Source organism: Syngnathoides biaculeatus, chromosome 12, assembly GCF_019802595.1.
Source record: "Syngnathoides biaculeatus isolate LvHL_M chromosome 12, ASM1980259v1, whole genome shotgun sequence".
Lineage (NCBI taxonomy): Eukaryota > Metazoa > Chordata > Actinopteri > Syngnathiformes > Syngnathidae > Syngnathoides > Syngnathoides biaculeatus.
In genome coordinates this window covers 8,466,407-8,485,599 of record NC_084651.1, presented here as the reverse complement: position 1 = coordinate 8,485,599, position 19,193 = coordinate 8,466,407, and the positions used below count along the sequence as shown (strand labels likewise).

The window sequence follows — 19,193 nt, the reverse complement described above, 5'->3', positions numbered from 1 at the left end:
TACCAAATTGACGGCTTATGTGAGAATTCGCCGAGCTCCCCGGCCGAGCGAGCTCGGCAGTTCGGCGGCATTATTTACACCCCCAGGTTCAAATCTGTATACAAGTATTCCTCCACCTTCCCAATCAACCGATACTGCTAATTCTTCATCAAATGAGGATAAATCCGAGAAATTGGCGCTGGGCATAACTGTGTCCCACGTAATTGAATGTTTGGAACGGCACGTAACACGTCACATACGGCCACGTAGGTAATGTGACTCGCAAAACTGGCAGCGCCCCTGAAAATTCGCGATTGTTGAGAAAAATCTTCTGAAAACACCATTAAATGAGAGAAGATTTAACATCACACTATCAAGATAGAGTACATATTCCCTGACTTATTGGCTACATTGTTAATGCAAATTACTGGAATTCCCCTTTAAGTGGGAAAGAAAACGGATGAATGGAACGTTTACTTCACATTGCGTGTTCAAATCAAAACCAAAATTGCAAAACGATTTCTATTTTAACAAAGAAATCAATTGTCTGGAGATCTGTAAATTTTGAAGAGACTAGTGCGGCCTCAAGAAATAGTCACTTTAAAAATATGTAAGTCTGCTCTCAAGAATAATAAAAGTATAGCATTTATGAAGGCAACCGCTAATGCTAGCTGACCAACAGCCAGAATTCTCTCATTAGCAGTCAATTGGGTAAATCATCAATTGTCCTCGTGTAACAGAAAATAGACAATATACTGTATGAACGTACTTTATTGTAATTACTGTATTATTGCAAGGTATTCCCTTGTCCTGGGATTTTAATAGCGAGCAGTGACCCCGCAGTTGTGCTAACTACTTAGGCTAAGCTGGCTAAGTGACGAGTCTTTTTTTATTGTTTTGTTTTTTTTAGTGGCGGCAAAAGTTCATGTGCGACTTCAGAGGTGCGACCGCAAGCGTCTGTTGCGGTTCTTTTGTGTGTGTGTTCCTTTCATGTCCGTTCCAGTTGTGTCACAGAGCCTGTATGTTTTTGTGTCTGTGGAGGGGACGCAGTCGAGCGGTCCCAGCCAGAGGCGTACAGAGGCGAGCGGTCACGCGGCCCCGACAGTGAAGAGAGCACAGTCCCTGTCAGTGGCTCTTCTTAACACACTGCCGCTCGCCATGCGCCGACGTGCTGGGGAGCGGTTGACAGTCCGCAGGAGGAAAAAAAAAGACGGAAGATTGCCATTTTCTTTTTAAAGGCCATAAAACCACCTCTACTCACCTCTATTATAGTCTACAGATGGAGCATAGGGCAAGAAGAAAACATCATAATGAAGGCCCGAAAGCTGATTTTTATTTTGCAAATTACTCATTTGTAAACTGTTTGTCAGGACGCTAGAAACCCGAAATGTTAGGCACACCTGCGCACACAAATTACATAAAGAAAGCAGTTTGAGCATTTATTCAATTATCCTTGATATCCGGCTTAAGGTTCACTTTGAGTAAGCACGTCGTCCTCACTAGTAGATTATTTCAAAAGCATGCTAGTAGAATGATTAGGCCGCACTAGTAGAACGATTGGGTTTTACTACCTTAATTTCCAGCCTATAAGCTGCAACTTTTTTCATACGCTTTCAACCCTGAGGTTTATGCACTGGTAATTTGTGTAGTTTTTCTAACGGTCGAAAAGGAGCACACGAACGGAAAAAGTAAGAGACCAGTGGAATATATGTGCCAAGTAAGTGACTTTTACCGGTATGTTGTGTTGTTGTTGTTTTTTTTTTTTGACGGCCCTGTCAGCGCCACGCTAGCATGTTTCTGCTGTGTTACTGCTGCATCTCAGTGATTTAGGTATGTTCTTTTCTTTTTTAACCAGCTCTGTTGGTGCTACTGTGTAGCTGCCGCAGCTGTTTTTTTTTTTTGTTTTTTTAACCAGCCCTGTTCACGCTACTGTGTTGTTGCAGTTTGTTAAGATAAACTAAGGTACTCAAACGTTGAAAACTCTTGTGTACAGTCTTTCTTTGTAAATATCTCGTGTTTCAATGTGGGCACTTGCGGCTTTTACACAGGTGTGGCTTATGTATGTACCAAATGGTATTTCCTTTACAAATGTACTGGGTGAGGCTTATAATCCGGTGCGCTCTGTAGACCGGGAATTACGGTAGTTAAGATCATGCTGTGGACTACTAGTGGAAGGCAGCAGTGAAAAACCACAAGTGCCTTCCACTACTGTATGACTAGACTAGTAGACTAGCATCAATAGATATCAAGGACAATGAATAACTCAAAAGAGCTTCCCACTGGTGTGAGTGGGAATTGCTGTTCGTTTGTGCCTTGCGATTGACTGGCACCCACTCCAGGGTGTCAGCTGGGATAGGGGCCAGCTCACACGCCATCCTGAGGACGAGCGTTCTACAAAATGGATGGATGTCTTTGTAAAGCAGAGCAGGTCTTGTATTGGATCTCATTAGTGACTTTATATTGCTGCTGTCTCCCACTCGGCGCACACACTGGTGCAGACACACATTACTTTCTTTTTGCAAGACAGCTTTGTCTCACACCTAATCCACCTTTTCTGCCATGACTCACTTTCCCTAGCACAACTTTGTTTTTAGCCTTCATGCTCCACCTCCCGGGGCCCTTCAGCTACGCTGGAAAGGTCGCGTCTGCGCCGTCTTTACGACGGCGCGCCGCCGTGGATTGTAGGGCACGGCCGTGTGACGGCAAGCGACCTTGTTTCGCCGTGAACCGAGCGACTAAGTTAGACAGCTGAGGGAACTAAAAGCGACTTCTGCGAATTGGACAATGGCACCTGCGAAACCAGGGATAGGCAAAACATTGTTCCGAAGACCCACATTTCATTTCAAAAACAGATTTATAAATACAGCCAAATTTCAGTTCTCTATTCTCAAAATGCACCCTTTGTGGTTTTTGTTTCTGTGAAAACTATCTTCAGCTATTGACAGAAAAAGTCAGCTATTTTAATTTTTGCAGTTTCCATAACACTTCTAGATTTCACAACATGCTGCTGAAGCCCAAGCTAATTATAAAGGTAATACAGTACTTTGTTCAATGAAGTAATTGATACATCTATATTAGTGTTTCAGAACCAAGTTTATGCTACATGTATGGTTTTAATTATTGTGTGTCATTTGTGTCTTTCACTATTCCAGGCAGGGCTCGTCCCTGTCCCCTTCAAATACTGTAATTTAATAATAAATTAAATACATATGTATATGTATTTTTTATTTTACTGAGATTTTTTGCATATTTACAACAATTAGTTAGATATAATTGAATAAAAAGATGAATAAATACATGAACAGAACCACACTTTGCCCTCACGTGTGCTAAACGCTGATAAAAGTGACATTTCCAGACTTACAGTCTGCAGAGTCTTGTTGTTCATGTTGCTGCGTAGTCTAAATAGGCAGCCGTGAGTCGTCAACAGTGTTGCAGCCTCTTCTATTTTGGTTTGACGCGTGGGATGTCGCTCCTCAGGGAATCTTTGGCTTGGGGAGACACGAGCGACCCGAAGCGCCCATCATCTTGGTCGGCTCCTTGGGTGATCCCCGGTCGGCGTTCTCTGGGTTTGCGCGGCCGTGAGGGACGCCGTGGGGCTCGGAGATCCTGTGAGGTTGAAGCGGCGAGGTGCGACACGCGCCGGGAATTTGCTGCTGGGGGCCGTTGTTAAAGCAAGGAAGGCCTCTGGACGGAGGGGGCAGCTGCCTACCCCTGCAGGCCGAAGGCTTCAAGGAGGACAACTGTCTGAGCGGCTTGATAGCGGGAAGTGACGTGCCCTCGCGATAAGCGGACGCGGGAGCGACCGAATGGTGCGACGTAGCCGCGGGGCCCTGCCGCTCACACTGGACCCCTGAGCTTGAACACTGAATAACGCGGCGGTGACTCGGCTCCGACGGGTCCGCCGGGGCTGACGCATTTGACGCGAGGCCGTCGAGAGGAGCGTCGGCATCAATCGAGGCTCCCGAACCTCTCGTAGGGTCACTGTGGCCCTCGGTGGGGAGAGCTTTTACTGGTCTTGCCGGGCGGAAACGCTCGCTGAGGTTGAAAGGTATTTGAAGCTGCAGGAAAGAGCAAAGAAAAATCCAAAGGATTCAAAAATGAGGATGAAATAGTTATGAAACAGCATAATGAGGCAGACTCAAAGATGTTTTTTGATGCTGTTCCAGAAATGACTTTTTTTTTTTTTTTTTTGATGTCGCTCCGGCATTTGAGTATTTCTGAATTAAAGTCTCACTTCTGTGACTTGTTTATTTGCTCCTAACATCACAGCGTGTTTGCACTGCCAGTCAACGAATTATTCCTGGAATGGGAGAGACAAAAGTCACAAGAGGAAGCCCTGATTCAGCATTTAGAGGAGAATAACCTTGCGCTGCAAGCGGTTATTCGGGTCTTTTGAGGCGCGTTGCGACGAGAGACTTCAGAAAAAAAACTCAATGGCCTGCAATGGCATCTGTGTCACAAAGTGCTGAGCAACTATCTGCTGGAAAATATGTCAGGACAGCATCAGAAAACTCCATGGGAGTACTATTGACATTTTGCACAGGTGACTAAATGTCATTTTATAACATTTGAATGAGCGCCAGCATCACCAGCTAAATAACTTTGCATGTCCAGCGAATATCATGCATTTCATAGTTGATAAATTGGACAAAATAAACCTCACATTTATAAATACTGTATATGTTCTTGTTAAACAGTGACATAGGAACAGAGTATTCAAACCACAGCTTTAGCAATACTATAATGAAAAAATTATAGGAGTGTTGCATTCTTTTGTTTGTCCATATGGTTGAAATTTCCTACTTTGTGGACGATGACAAAATGAAAAGAATACTAATTAGCAGGCTCATGCTTTTTCACAGTGAATCCTGAAAATGCTCATTGAATGCTAAAATTCTGAAAATATTCATTGAACTTTGACACATAGCTCTAGGCTTATGCAAAAAAAAAAAATTGCAATTTAGCAACGTCCATCTGTCTAAGACACCTGCCTCTGGTTGGGGCTCCTTTGGGATAATTTCTTAGTTGGCGTTTGTCCAAGTAGTAACCCTGGAATTCGCTCAAAATTGCTGCTCCAATATCCTGTTCAGGAATTGAGACTTTTTCATGTCTTATCCCTAATTTGCCAGTCATTGGTGAAACTGTTTGTCGGGGGCTACTTTTTTTTCTTTTCAGGGGGCACTAGTGAGTGTCATTTGCAACATGCAGTGCCCAGGCCGCTAATAAATTCCTGTATGGTACCATTATTGAGATCCTGACCAAAACGAAGCCCGTGTGCCAGCGCTCAAAAACAAATTCTGCTCACTGCATCAGTCCTGCACATCCAAATTATCATTTAAAAACCAACGCTAGTGGCTGCCTGTGACTCATATGTTGTTGCTGAATGTAATTATAAAAACAATGTGGAGAATCAATACATGTAGAGACTTCAATTCTCAGTCAAATATGACACACTGAGATTCTTTCATTACGGCAGATTTGGATGAACAATATACATCAACTTGTTTATTTGTCACTTCATCACTTTAATGGCCTGCCACCAACACAATTCAACTGGGCTGGAATGATTAACCTGCAAAGCACAACGCTGGACCTGTGACCCACCCACACATTCTCACACGACGCCGGGTGCTATAAGGTAACTCTGACCTTCTCCCCACCCGTTCAGGCAGCTCGGAAGGGAGCAGAGGAGTCTTATTAGATAAATCCAGTCAACAAGAGGGGATGGCGCAGCTGCTCGGGTCAGAATAAAAGCAAACATTGCACCATCAGCGCTCATCTGGCAGTGCATTAATACAGCATCCTGATGACCCGTGACCCCTGGGAGGATGAAATCCTACTTAGTTGTGTATGAAGTGGAATCTTTAAGGCACGGCCGCTTTATTTAGGCTATGGCTCCGAATCCTGTCTGAAGCCATTTAGAGCCATTAACAACATGAAGTGTATTTTAGCACAACCATCTCTTCAGGATGTGTGAAGATGTGAGATTGTGTGCTGCTCAGGTTACTGTTGTGTTTCTATGGATGTCCATTGATTACATGCTGGCTCTGGCTGGCTGAGACCACAGCGCCATCTCCTGGTACATATTCTATTTAAAAAAAAAAAAGAATAAAAAAGGTCTGCTCATCCTCAGTCGCATTACATTCAATTTCTGCAGTGAGCAAAAAACTTGTGTGAATCGGTGGTTTGATAGACGTGGCAAGTAAATGTCCACAACATCGAATAGACCTGTCTATCTTTCTAAAAAGACAATGGAGGAAATTGTTGATTTATTTTTTTACTGTTTCTATCAAAAGATTGAAACCTTTAGAGCTATATCTCACCAGTTTAAAAAAAAACATTAAATTACAAGTACTGTGATGCAGACTAGACCTAGCTGCAGTAGATTGCATGGAAATCTGCTCAAGGCAAAACAAAAACTTCATATTTAATCTTCAATATGATAACTTTTCATTCCATGACTTTCAATTCCCCGTTCATTTCCATCACAGAATTTCTGAAAATCTTCCACCCCTTTGCAACCCGGGTTACCGACAAGCTTGCAAAACCGTTTTGAGCGGCAGTCTTCATAAAAACGTAAACATCTGACACCCACCGTGACCAATTGTCTGCCTCCGTGAAATACGACCACGGCTGCGCACATTTGAATATGGAAATAAAAATTCCTCGTTTAGTCGCTGCCAGAGGAGGATGAGGCGTGTCACTGCGACACATAATCGGCATAGAGGCGGCTAATAGAGAGCAACTGTAAAGTTGGATGAAGACAGCGTGTCGTTTATAGCTGGATGAGAAAATGGCGCTATGGATCCCAGAGCTCGGCGCTGGGCTGCTCAAGAGAGTTTGGCATGTCCGATTACATGCTTTTTACTTGAAATACGGAACAATCAAAGTCTTTTAACAGTGCAACTCACATAAATGCAGAACATGACCCACAAGGGGAGATTAAACCATGCATGCAGTGTCTGACTTTTTTTGAGGACATGGAAGAAATCAAATAAAAGCACTTTACAGGGGTTCTCGGTTTTATGACGTTATCAATATCTGACGTTTCAACCCTACAAACGGGACACATTGAACTAAGTTAGTTTTTTCCACACAATTTTTTTCCTGCTTTATGACTTTACAACTGTTATTGCAGGTTAGTGATAAGTTGCCTAGCGATTTACGTACAAATTCAAGTTATGTCGTTAACCGAGGACCCCCTATACGGACAAAAGTCTTGGGAAACACTTCTTTAACTTGACAAAAAGTGTGGAGGAAAAGTCATTTTCTGTTCCAGTACACTAAACAGACAGTGAAGAAAATAAGTATTTGAACACCCTGCTATATTGCAAGTTCTCCCACTTAGAAATCATGGAGGGGTCTGAAATTTTCATCATAAGTACATGTCCGCTGTGAGAAAGAGAATCTAAAAAGAAAAACCCAGAAATCACAATGTATGTTTTTTTTTAACATTTTATTTGTGTGATACAGCTGCAAGTAAGTATTTGAACACCTGAGAAAAACAATGTTAATATTTGGTACAGTGGCCTTTGTTTGCAATTACAGAGGTCAAACATTTCCTGTAGTTGTTCACCAGGTTTGCACACACTGCAGGGGGATTTTGGCCCACCCCTCCACGCAGATCTTCTCTAGATCAGAGAGGTTTCTGGGCTGTCGCTGAGAAACACAGAGTTTCAGCTCCCTCCAAAGACTTTCTATTGGGTTTAGAGCTAGAGACTGGCTAGGTCACGCCAGAACCTTGATATACTTCTTATGGACCCACTCCTCGGTTTTCCTGACTGTGTGCTTCGGGTCATTGTCATGTTGAAAGACCCAGCCACGACCCATCTTCAATGCTTTGACTGAGGGAAAGAGGTTGTGCTCCAAAATCTCACAATACATAGCCACGGTCATCCTCTCCTTAATGCAGTGCAGTTGTCCTGTCCCATGTGCAGAAAAACACCCCCAAAGCATGATGCTACCACACCCATGGTTCACAGTAGGGATGGTGTTCTTGGGATGGAACTTATCATTCGTCTTCCTCCAAATACAGTTAGTGGAATTATGAATAAGTTAAATTTTAGTCTCATCTGACCACAAACCTTTCTCCCATGACTCCTCTGTGTGCTGGTTTAAGGAGGGGAACCTTCCGTGCCATGCATGATTTCAAATCATGACCTCTTAGTGGATTACCAACAGTCACCTTGGAAACGGTGGTCCCAGCTCTTTTCAGGTCATTGACCAAGTCCTGTTGTGTAGTCCTGAGCTGATTCCTCACCTTTCTAAGGATCATTGAAACCCCACGAGGTGATATCTTGCATGGCGCTCCACTCCGATTGAGATTGACCATCATGTTGAGCTTCTTCCATTTTCTAATGATTGCTCTAACAGTGGACGTTTTTTCACCAAGTGGCTTGGCAATCTCTCCATAGCCCTTTGCAGCCGTGTGGAGTTGTACAATTTTGTCTCTGGTGTCTTTGGACAGCTCTTTGGTCTTGGTCATGTTACAAGTTTGAGTCTTACGGATTGTATGGGGTGGATAAGTGTCTTTATACAGCTAACGACCTCTGATTCAGGATAATATATTAAGTGGAGGTGGACTTTTAAAGGCGGACTAACAGGTCTTTGAGGGTTAGAATGCTAGCTGATAAGACAGATGTTCAAACACTTATTTGCAGCTGTATCACACAAATAAATCGTTAAAAAGTTATACATTGTGATTTCTGGATTTTTCTTTTCAGGTTCTCTCTCTCTCACAGTGGACAAGCATCTACGATGAAAATTTCAGACCCCTCCATGATTTCTAAGTGGGAGAACCCGCAATATAGCAGGGTGTTCAAATACTTATTTTCTCCACTGTAAATGCATGATTGGAAGACTTTGGTGTAGAAAATGATCATTTAAACATCTTTGGGATGAATATAAAATCTTCCACACACTGCAACATTTTGTCAAAGAACACTACAAGCTAATTCCTGCTTTTTAGTCCTATGTGTACTTCTTGTATGTGTAATGTCTCCCAATACCTTTGCCCTCATAAAAACTTAAAGCACATAAACCGATGCAAAAATTCAACATCGCGAACACTGGGAGGAAAAGAAGAAAAAAAAAGAGCTTCATATGTGCTTGAAGTGGGAAAACCTCCCATTGTGACCAAACCAAAATGCATAAAGATGAAGGAAGCATGCTTTCCAAGCACGGTTGACAGTTAAGACGTTAGAGAGTTTCTACTGTACCATGCCCGGTCAGTGAAGTACTGCACTAGGTGCTCCACTCCTTGCCACAGTCATTAAGTGTGGGAACGCAGTTAAGAGGAGAAGATGAGGAGAGGAGGCATTAGGCGTGTCACAGAGAAGAAAGAGGAAGGGTGCAGAGACTTGCTCCGGTTGGCACAAATTAAATCCAAGATTGATGTCCACCTCTATCTATGCTTACAAGAATGTCTCATAACAGACTTTTTTACTTACTAAAGTACAGATGGGTGGATGTCTATTTGGGGAAGCTTTGTTTTGTAATTTATTATATGTACGGTATACAACTTTTTGTTGGAGCTCTGGCAATGGGATCACTCAGAAAACATTGGCTGTAATTCTAACTTGGAAATAATCTAAAAGCCTATGTGTAAATCACGTCAATATTTCTGTATATAAAAATCAAGGGAAAAACTTTATTTCAGGAAGTTTCACAGCTAGCTACCTCTTTTTGTCTGCTTGCAAGCACATTCCACTCCCACTGCTGTTGGGAGAATGAAGGCAGCACTGACGCATTTCTCAGGGAAAAAAAAGGCTGATAAAATAATCTCAAGCACACTCGACGATGCTGAAAAAAAAAAAAAACTGAGGTGTTTGAACAATGTGCTGCATTTATTTCACCGTCCCTCTCACGTTCTGTGCATTTCTGCTCTCTTTTTTGTCGTTTTCGCTTTTTACCTGCTCACACTTCTGTGCATTACTGCTCTCTTTTTTGTCGTTTTCGCTTTTTACCTGCTCACACATGTGTGTCAATAGTTGCTTTATCACCGCGTCACCATCGCAGTTTACAATGCACAACTTCGTGTGGTGATTCACGGATGGCTGAGTGCAGAACTCACAAGTAGAACCGTGTTCTGTTTTTTTTTTTTTTTCGTTACTGATGAAAACACCCGATATGCTCTGCAACAGAATCTTTGTGGCATAGTGGGGAAACGGCCACCATTGAGTATGTTAGGAGATGATGTGTTATACACAGAACATTATCAGTGCAATTATTAAAACCCAAAAACAAAACCCCGGAAATTGCATGAGATAACTCTGAGCTTTTAAATGGTATAAGTAGTTCTACAAAAAAAAAAGTTGGCGAAATAAGGCAGTCAAGCGTGTTAGTGACTCACTCTGTCTGCGCTGAGGCATGCCGGTACAGGTCAAAGCCTGGTGCTGTGCCTGCCACGGGGGCAGCAAGGGGGTGGGCAGCACACCCTACACAGAGAGAAAATACACAGAACAACAAGGCATGACGAACAAGAACACACACACACACACACACACAACCACGAAAAAGCTCCCACGTGAAACCTGTAGGGAGAAATATTAATAAAGCACACACAGACACATACAGTAGAGGCAAACATAAATGCCACCCCACATCCAAAAAAGGTCAGTGTTTCCTCTGAAATATTCTCACACACACACACACATACACACACACACACACACACACACACGTCTTCTGTCCACAGGAGTGTGTCAAACTGACAGCTGACATGACAGCTTTTACAAGCACAGGCAACTTGTGGAGACATATTTTACCCATCACTTATATGTAGCCACTCTTGGGTATTTTCATGGAGAGTTAATGAGTGCAACCAGCTAACATATTCAAAGATATGTCCTTAATCATACGTGTGCAATAATTACTAAGTGGAGAGCTGCTAAACTTTGCAATCACACACATCCACACACATGCGCAAACGAACAATGTTGCATTTTATCATCCGTCTGTGAGGTTTTTTTTCCTCTCCTTTTCTATTCCACACCATTTTCTGTCCTGAGGCAGTGCAGTTGATAAGTGGGCGGCAAGGGTAGCTCTGTGCTTGAATCTCAGATAAGGACTTCCTATTTGCAGGGAGAAAGAAGACTAAATTGTCTTCACTTTTAGAAAAAGATAGATATAACGTGTTACGTTCACTAACGACAAATGTTTTTTGTTTTCAAAACCATGTACATTATGTTCACAGAAAACTAAATTCTCCTTGATGACTGAGACAAAATTGTTTAGAAAAAAAGGTTCAATAAAGTCAGTTTTGTAGAATATATTGTCTTCAGTGTTCACAAAAACACATGTACACTTGAAAAAAAAAACAAAAACACTATTACATGGACTACATTCCTTTTGATATAAAAATGTATTTTACGAGATAAAACTAAACTGAGGTTTCCTAAAAAAAAATCCACACTTAACTCAAGACTTAACTGTCATTAATTAAAACAAATGTGGTGAGTTAATTGAGGACTATATTCATCTTTGATGTTCACAAATGCGTTACATTCACAGAGGACTAAATTGCCATTGGCGCTTACAAAACATACTGTATTTCAATGAAGACTACATTCATGAAAATGTATTAGATTCACGTAAGACTAAATAGTGCTCAATGTTTCCAATTACCATCCGTCTTAGTTTCAGTCCTATGATTGACGTGATGAGTCCGGACTAAACCCCACCTCTCCCGCCGAGTGCAATATTGTGCTGTTGGAAATTTTCTACCGACCGTCTGTCATCCAAGTAGGTAAAGCTGTTCAAAGATGACTCGCCCCCACCGGGGGATGCTAAGACAGCGGCACAGCCGTCACAGTGAGATGACAAATCAAACTCTCTAGAATCAAGAAAGGCAAGGCATCGACTTCCCAGGGGGTCCAACCCACACGCGTTATCGGGCCCTCCTGCTGCATCTTGCTAGAAGGGGAATAAAATCTTCATTTTCTTCAATGAACAAACAGCCTATTCAGCAGGAGGCCTTCATTAACGAGAGGGGGGACAGTCTTTGGGGGCGAGAACAAGAAGGTCCGGCGCAGGACATTCATGCTGCTTTTGCTGCTTGTAGAGATTTATCAAGCCTTTATTCTGTGCCAAGTGATGGACACCTGTGATGTATGTTGTTTTATTTCAATTGTTTCTATGGGCCCTTGCTCTTGTAATAGGTCTCGGTGCTGCAAGAGGTGTAGCCAACAACAGTGGTGCCTTTACAACTTCTATACACACTGGTGAGGGGGGTCGGGGGGAGGACACCAGCACTAAATTTTCAGTTGCAAATAATCAAATATATGTTAGTTTAACACATTATAATGATGTGCAACTGATCTACATGTTCACATTCAGTAAATTCCATATCACAGCACCGACATTCAAAGGTTCACGGTTACAAATGCAACTTGTCAAGGAAGTGTTCTCTGCAGAGGTGTAACAAGACATCATGTCATACAAGAAAGGGATGTTTTTCATTTGATTGTGTCATATTCATAGCCAAGAAGACAGTTTTAAACAAATATTTAATGTAACGCCTGCTTAAATGTCTATACTATTTTTTTCTGTTCTCTGTGGTACCTCTATTTCAACTCAGTCAAGGCACAAAGCAGTCCTTCACCCAGGTGGTGGGGGGGGGGTCTTACTTAGGTTCATCAAACAACAGGTGGTGTGCCTTAATATGAAAATCACCTAATCACCTAAACAAAACTAAAAACAATAGACGGCAATTCTCTCTCTCTCTCATACGGACATACAGATAAAAACACACTAAGCAAATGACCCTTGCAGACTTGACCAACTTGCTGCAATGGAAAAACTGCGCCCCCTGGTGTTCTTATCGAAACACCATTTTGAGATGCCACATACAGTATCCAGTACAATACTGTATTATTTTTTTATTGAACCGCAAAAAATATGACAGGTTGTCAAGGAAGAAGCAGGTTGATCTGGTCACTTTACCCGTTTTATAGAAATACAAAGATTGAAATCTACAAGAAATAGAGAGTGGATATTTGGGATGCTTGTGAACATGATCGTACCATTTGTTGACTGAACTTGAGGATTTTGGAGATAGAGCCTCTCCTCACTTTGTGTTTTAGCCACAGATACATTATCCACCCATTTTCTGAGCCACGTATCCTCAAGAGGGTCGCAGGGGTGCTGGAGCCAATCCCAGCTGTTATCGGGCAGGAGGGAGGGTACACCCTTTACTGGTTGCCAGGCAATCGTAGGCCACATGGAGACAGACAACAGTCCCACTCACAATCAGACCTAGGGGCAATTTAGAGTCTCCAATTGTTGCATTTTTGGGGGATGTGGGAGGAACACAGAGTGCCTGGAGAAAACCCATGAAGGGACGGGGGAGAACATGCAAACTCCATACAGGAGGGGCCGGGATGGGCTGGGAGTGCTAGCCCAGCAAGCTAGTGCTAGTTGGATGCTTGGGAGCCGTATCCTATTAAAAGGACGTGAACATATCTTAAGAAATTCTTATATGAACGTCCGCTCCCGAGCACCATTGATCACCATTACAGGGTTTTCCTCGTTTTTTCTCCCCACACAATCAATTGACGCAATCCATAGTTGTTGTTAACAGATGTATCCAGTCATGTTGACCGGTGCCACGTTTTCTGGTTCCGCCTCGACGGCAGTGTTTGATATGACAACATAATGCCCAGTGATCATAAAAGACAGGATACGCTGGTGTCACAATTCTCTTGTCTAGTGTTGCGAGTGAAAGACCGAGATACACAAGATTTTATGGCAGTATATGACATAGTGCAATCTTGAGATAACATCTGTTGTAACTGACACTTCATAAGCTTGACTTTAACCAGGAAAATATAAATTTTATAATCCAAAGCAAAACAAGTAAGACTGAGGTGGACGAAACTGCACCTGCTAAACATTGTGTCTCTTCTGGAGAAGAGCTGCCAAGCGGGTGTCAAATCGCAAGAAGCGCTGCGTTCGCGAGACGTCACCTCGCTGCCGAGCCTGCACAGTCCCACCAGCAGATGGTGGCGGCTGATGAAGCAGGACAGGAATTCAAAAGCAAAGGAGTGAAGAGTTTCACTGTGATCTTACTTCACATCAGGATGGCAACCACCTCCTCCTGTGTGTGTGCGTGTTTGTGCGCGAGTCCAAGAGCCCTGGCGATGAGTCATGGCAAGGTTTTCAGAATTTCACAGGGGTTCTTTCAACATCATCAGTTTCCCCCTAATCATTAACTCCCTTCAGCTCATCTTTCCAGCTCTCATTTTGTGCATGTCTGTGCTTGTGTCATTCATCACATCAAGCTCATTAAAGCAGAGAGTAAAGAATAAGCGGATGTGAGGGGAGGAGGTTTTAGGATGAATAAAGGCCACCTATTGTTGCCTTTGTTCATTTGTGCGTTTGATATCACCACGAAAAAGGTGGGCCATTCATTCCTCCGACAGACACACCCACACACATTTTCTGAAATCCTGTAGATCTTAGGGCTTTTCAACAACAGAGACTAGCGAGTATTTAAATCAGGGGAGGCAGTTATTTTTAGCAGTTAGTTTGTTGGTATTACAACAATAAATGTATAAATGAATAAAGTGAATGAATAAATAAATTCATGCATTACTTTGACATTTTATATTTATGTTGATATATTAGTGAACCCCACTGATAACTGACAACCATTATAACCACATTGAATGTTTTTAAACCCAAAATCTTGAATAATAGGTATAACCCACCAATAAACATTTTCAGGATTGTCCCCGAAAAAAGGGAAAAAAAATGGAAAAAAAAAGAGAAAATAACCTGCAACCTAGTGCATCCACAGATGCTGTACCACTAGTATGCGGGGGTCCACTGCAGTCTTTCTTTCCATTTTCTAAAACACTTGTTCTCAATATCTATTTCATCTGATTCTTTCAGAGGCATCAAACCACTAAAACTGACATTCAGACTTAAACTCTTCAAATAAATGTTTTGGTAATATGTGTGAGGAAATGTTTATGGTGAACAGTATCACAATTATATTACTATAGTCACCAACAGATGACTATATTAATATATTAAATGACAAAATATTTACACACCATTGCAAAGACGGAGGGAGATTAGTAAGGCAAAATCAGAAAAAGATGGTATAGGATGAAATATAACACTTCATAGTTAAAAGGGGCAACCAAAAAATAACAAGCGAATCTCTGTTGTTAATACAGTGTGGTTTGGTTTTACATGCATAATAATGATGATATGGTTGAATGAACACCTCTGTGACAGTGCCAGTGAAAATCCTGCATTATTATGTTTGTAAAGCGCAGAATCTTTTCATCTCGCACTTGTTTCAAAACTCATTATATTTTGCAGGTGTATGTCATTGAAGTTGCTCTCGTTAGCGTGTACACTATATTTAGACTCTGCCCCAAATGACTGAAATCACACCAGCTTCCCATTTTGCTTGGTGAGGGGCTGAATAAGCAGAGAAAAAAAATTTCCCTACGCTCAAGAGTGCTTTTTATTTATTTATTTATTTTTTTGCAATTGACATTTAAGAGGCCGTTAGCTCGACTCTAAGAGCTCATCCTGCTGTGACCACTGTTCCTGCTGTTTGTCCTCCAAACGTCACATGAATTTCAGCCCAATATAAATTTGGACTGAAAATTATACAGCAGGCAGATGAGAATGGGTTAAATGAGGATTTGTTGGCAAAAGCTGGAGGAAAAAAAATTGTAATGCAGATGAATTCACGAAATCGTTATTTTTTTTATTGCACGTGTGGTGATTAGGGTCGCACTTGCAGGTGTGCTGGTCGCTGAGTTTGAGAATTGGTCACAAGTCATTCACAGAGCACATAGTGACAAACAACCATCCACACTCATGCTTAAACCTGTGGACAATTCAGGCTGAATTTAGACTGCACGGATGGACAGATGACTCAAGTGACCCAATTCCATTTTTTTGCCCTCCAGTGGCACTAATCAGTCGTATAAAAAGACAAAAACCCATGAAATTGAATATCTTCAGATTAGATTCAGGCTGGGGAAAACTCAGGCAAACTCAAGAATAGCATGTAAACTCCCTGGTATTCGAACAACTTTTTGATTTGTTTTTATTTGAATGTAGCGCTTGCCTTCCAACCAGATTTCCTGGACCCGGCAGCTCCAGTTGTCCACTTTAGATGCCTGGGGCAACTGAATATCAGCATTAAGACCATAAAAACAAGCTGCTGGCCTTTGTCATGAGAATGTTCCTCGGCTGATCCATTCAGCTTCGCGCTCAAGACACCACCAGGGGGCATTTAGCCACTCCAGCTACCCGATTGTGCATTATTTTTAATGTCAGCAGAGAAAAATAAACATAAAAAGGGCACATTTGAAACATGGGGGGCTTGACTAAGGAACTCTAAAGATTTGGGGGAAAAAAAGCGAGTTTCAGAGATCTATTACTCCAAATTTAAGATTTTTTTTTTCCTGAGAGTCAGTTCAGGACATGTAATAAAATCCACCGCAAAAGTTCTCACTGGCACACCACAGCATTACGGCTACAGCCTCGCTGACGCTTACTTTCACCCTGATTTAAGTCAGAGCTTGCTCATCATATAATTGAACTTATTTTTAGTTAACGACACTAAAACTTATCTGGATCCTCATTGAGAACAACTGGGCTCTCTTGGCTAGTTGCCATGACAACAGTGAAACCACACGCTGCTGTGCTAGGCAGGGGGCTATAGGGTGGTTGGGGCGCTCAACCAGTTGATTTTTTTTTTTTTTTAATGGACTGAGTGAGTACCAGGCAGTGCAAAGACTCTTGGAAATTATTTTGATGACTAAATCAACTTTTTGTGTTTCAATATGCACAAAAACTCAGCATTTTGGCAAGTGCATGTATCCTTTTTAAAATGTATGTATGTATGGTCCCTAAAAACTCACTAAGTAGGTTTGCTATATGTTTGCATACAAACACAAATCTTCATCATTCTCATCAGGCTGTTATATTGCTATATGTAAGCACGTTACCATTTTATCAATTCTCATGAAGCTTTTTTTGGGATCTTTCTTCAGGTTGCTATCTTCTTATATTGTTAAGCATACAAAAATACTGTATGTATGTTACAAACATTCTGTATCTATGTTTGCATATCAAATTTCATTAAGAGCACTATACCTGCAAGACAATGCAAAGTCTATACTGAGCTGTTTGAAAGGTTTCTGCCTTTGGGTTGTTTTTATTTTTTTTATTTTTTAAATAAATTAGCACACTAGTAGAGAACTACTTCTTGTGTATTGATTAATGCGAAGGACTACGACTTTGAGCTACACTTATATAATAACTGGTTATTTATTACAATAATTAGAAATAGTGATTTAACAATGCAGCAAGCAAATGTCAAGATGCCAAACTATTTCAGTAAATTTCTGAAAGTGTTTCAATTTTCAAATGATTACCTCTACAATATTTTTAGGTCCCATCACTAGTTTGCAAATCATTGAGCCACAAGGTGTTTCGCAATTTACATTGTTGTTGGCATATTGTAGGTTAACATGTTAGCTTTTGTCATTGTCACAATTGAAATTTCGAAGAGGTTAAAGTTGAAATACTTCTAGAAGACCAGTGCAGCTGGCACTATATCCTTCACAAATACTCGGTTACAGATTTGCAACAGGTAGCAGGCTCATTTGAAATTCAGAATGAATTTATTTAGTCACAATTTGGATTGCTACCAGATCAATAAGCTGTAACGGCATTGCTGCGATGCTATCCCCAACCATCCATTTAATGCTCGCCTCTTTCACTCATTCATCTCCTAAATATATTTTTCCCTCCCTCCACAACACAAACTACAGCCTCGCAGCTCGCCCCAGCTATTAAGTGTGAGGGGGAGTGAGAAGGCAGCTGACAACCTCATAAAGCTTTCTTCCCTGGGAGGTCGGAGCATCGCGCGTGCCAAGAGTAAGATGGTGAGTGACTCAGCGATATGTAGAGATGACCACCAGCTTCTCTGTGTGTGTATGTGTGTGTATTGTATGTTTTTTTTGTAAGTGATACACAATAAAAAAATAATTGACAATAGCATCACGCGTGTATCCTTGATTTGGATGATATGTGGACTCACAGAGTGGCTGGGGGATCTCCAGTGGGTCTGGGTGGCCTTGTCACACAGGTGCTGCAGTCGCTTATCTCCCGGCTGTCGCAGTGCCGAGGGCGCCCTCTGCTGCTGGCACTTGCAGCGCAAATGATGTTCTTGAGCAAGCTAAGAAAGGCCAGGAGAGAAATGACAATATGAACTTCTACAAAGGATGACATGAATATGGGCTACGATGTTGAATAACAAATTCAGCCATAATTGCCTGGGCAGCTCAGGAGGTAAACAATCTTACGGAGGACAAAAACATATCTAGTGAAAGCAGATGAGTCTTTTAGTGTTTTCTGTGTGTGTGTGTGTGTGTGTGTGTGTGTGTGTGTGTGTGTGTGTGTGTGTGTGTTTTAAGATGAGCTAAACCTGCCCACTATAGAGGTTGCAATCTCTTTATTTAATATCATTTTTGGCTGCGTGCAGAAGCATGCATTGTAATGTACAAAAAAAAATTGTTGAAAGTGGACAGAACAGAGATGGCTTAAACGTTTTATCGTCATCATTACTTTAAAATGCAATTTAGAGCAAAACTGACAAGCATTAAATATGACAAATAGCCATCTCAAACTTCACGACATTTTAATGGAGTGGAAATAGCTTGCTCACAAATTAGAAAACACTGGCATTTATTATTAGTTGGTCTTATTTGTTAAAGCCCAACTGTATTTAACTAATCTACCGGCAACTGGTAAATCAACTTTTGTATCAAGGGCTCAGGAATTGTGTGACAAAGCTGCCAACAACTCAGTTTTGATGCAGAGCCAGACAGCAACTTCACGCGCATTACACAGACATTCCAACAATCGAGCTGAATTTGAGCAGTTTCCATCTTTTCCAATCAGAGTCAGGAAAGGCCAGATTATCGAATATCTGTGGCAGATTATTCTGAGCAATCATGCTGTCATGTGGTCTGTGTGTTTTTATTCTGCTCTGCTCGGACAACAATCGTAAATGTTAAATCTGTTGAATATTTCCAATCGCAAATCACTACATGTGGTCCCCACAGAATAAGGAGAAGTCATGGACCGATAGCAGATAAAGAAACTTGCTGAAGCTCCTAGAAAAACAGAATGTCCACTGGTTGTGTTGCATGCTTGTATAACTCAGATGACAT

At 41.7% G+C, this 19,193-nt stretch overlaps 1 protein-coding gene across 2 annotated transcripts in view; it reads right to left on the bottom strand.

The window, feature by feature from the left end:
- Positions 1–344: 344 nt before the first annotated feature.
- The window catches only part of ccser2a (coiled-coil serine-rich protein 2a), a 39,995-nt gene continuing 21,146 nt past the window's right edge, over positions 345–19,193 (bottom strand). The window contains exons 9-11 of one of the 2 annotated variants that reach the window (XM_061836538.1): positions 18,059–18,196; positions 10,334–10,418; positions 3,811–4,040 (exon numbers count right to left, since the gene is read on the bottom strand). In XM_061836538.1, coding sequence (XP_061692522.1) covers positions 3,961–4,040; positions 10,334–10,418; positions 18,059–18,196 — 303 coding nt within the window. In that variant the 3' untranslated portion in view covers positions 3,811–3,960. Of the gene's footprint in view, positions 4,041–10,333; positions 10,419–18,058; positions 18,197–19,193 lie in introns of both variants that reach the window. The other variant, XM_061836537.1, reaches the window with a different exon arrangement.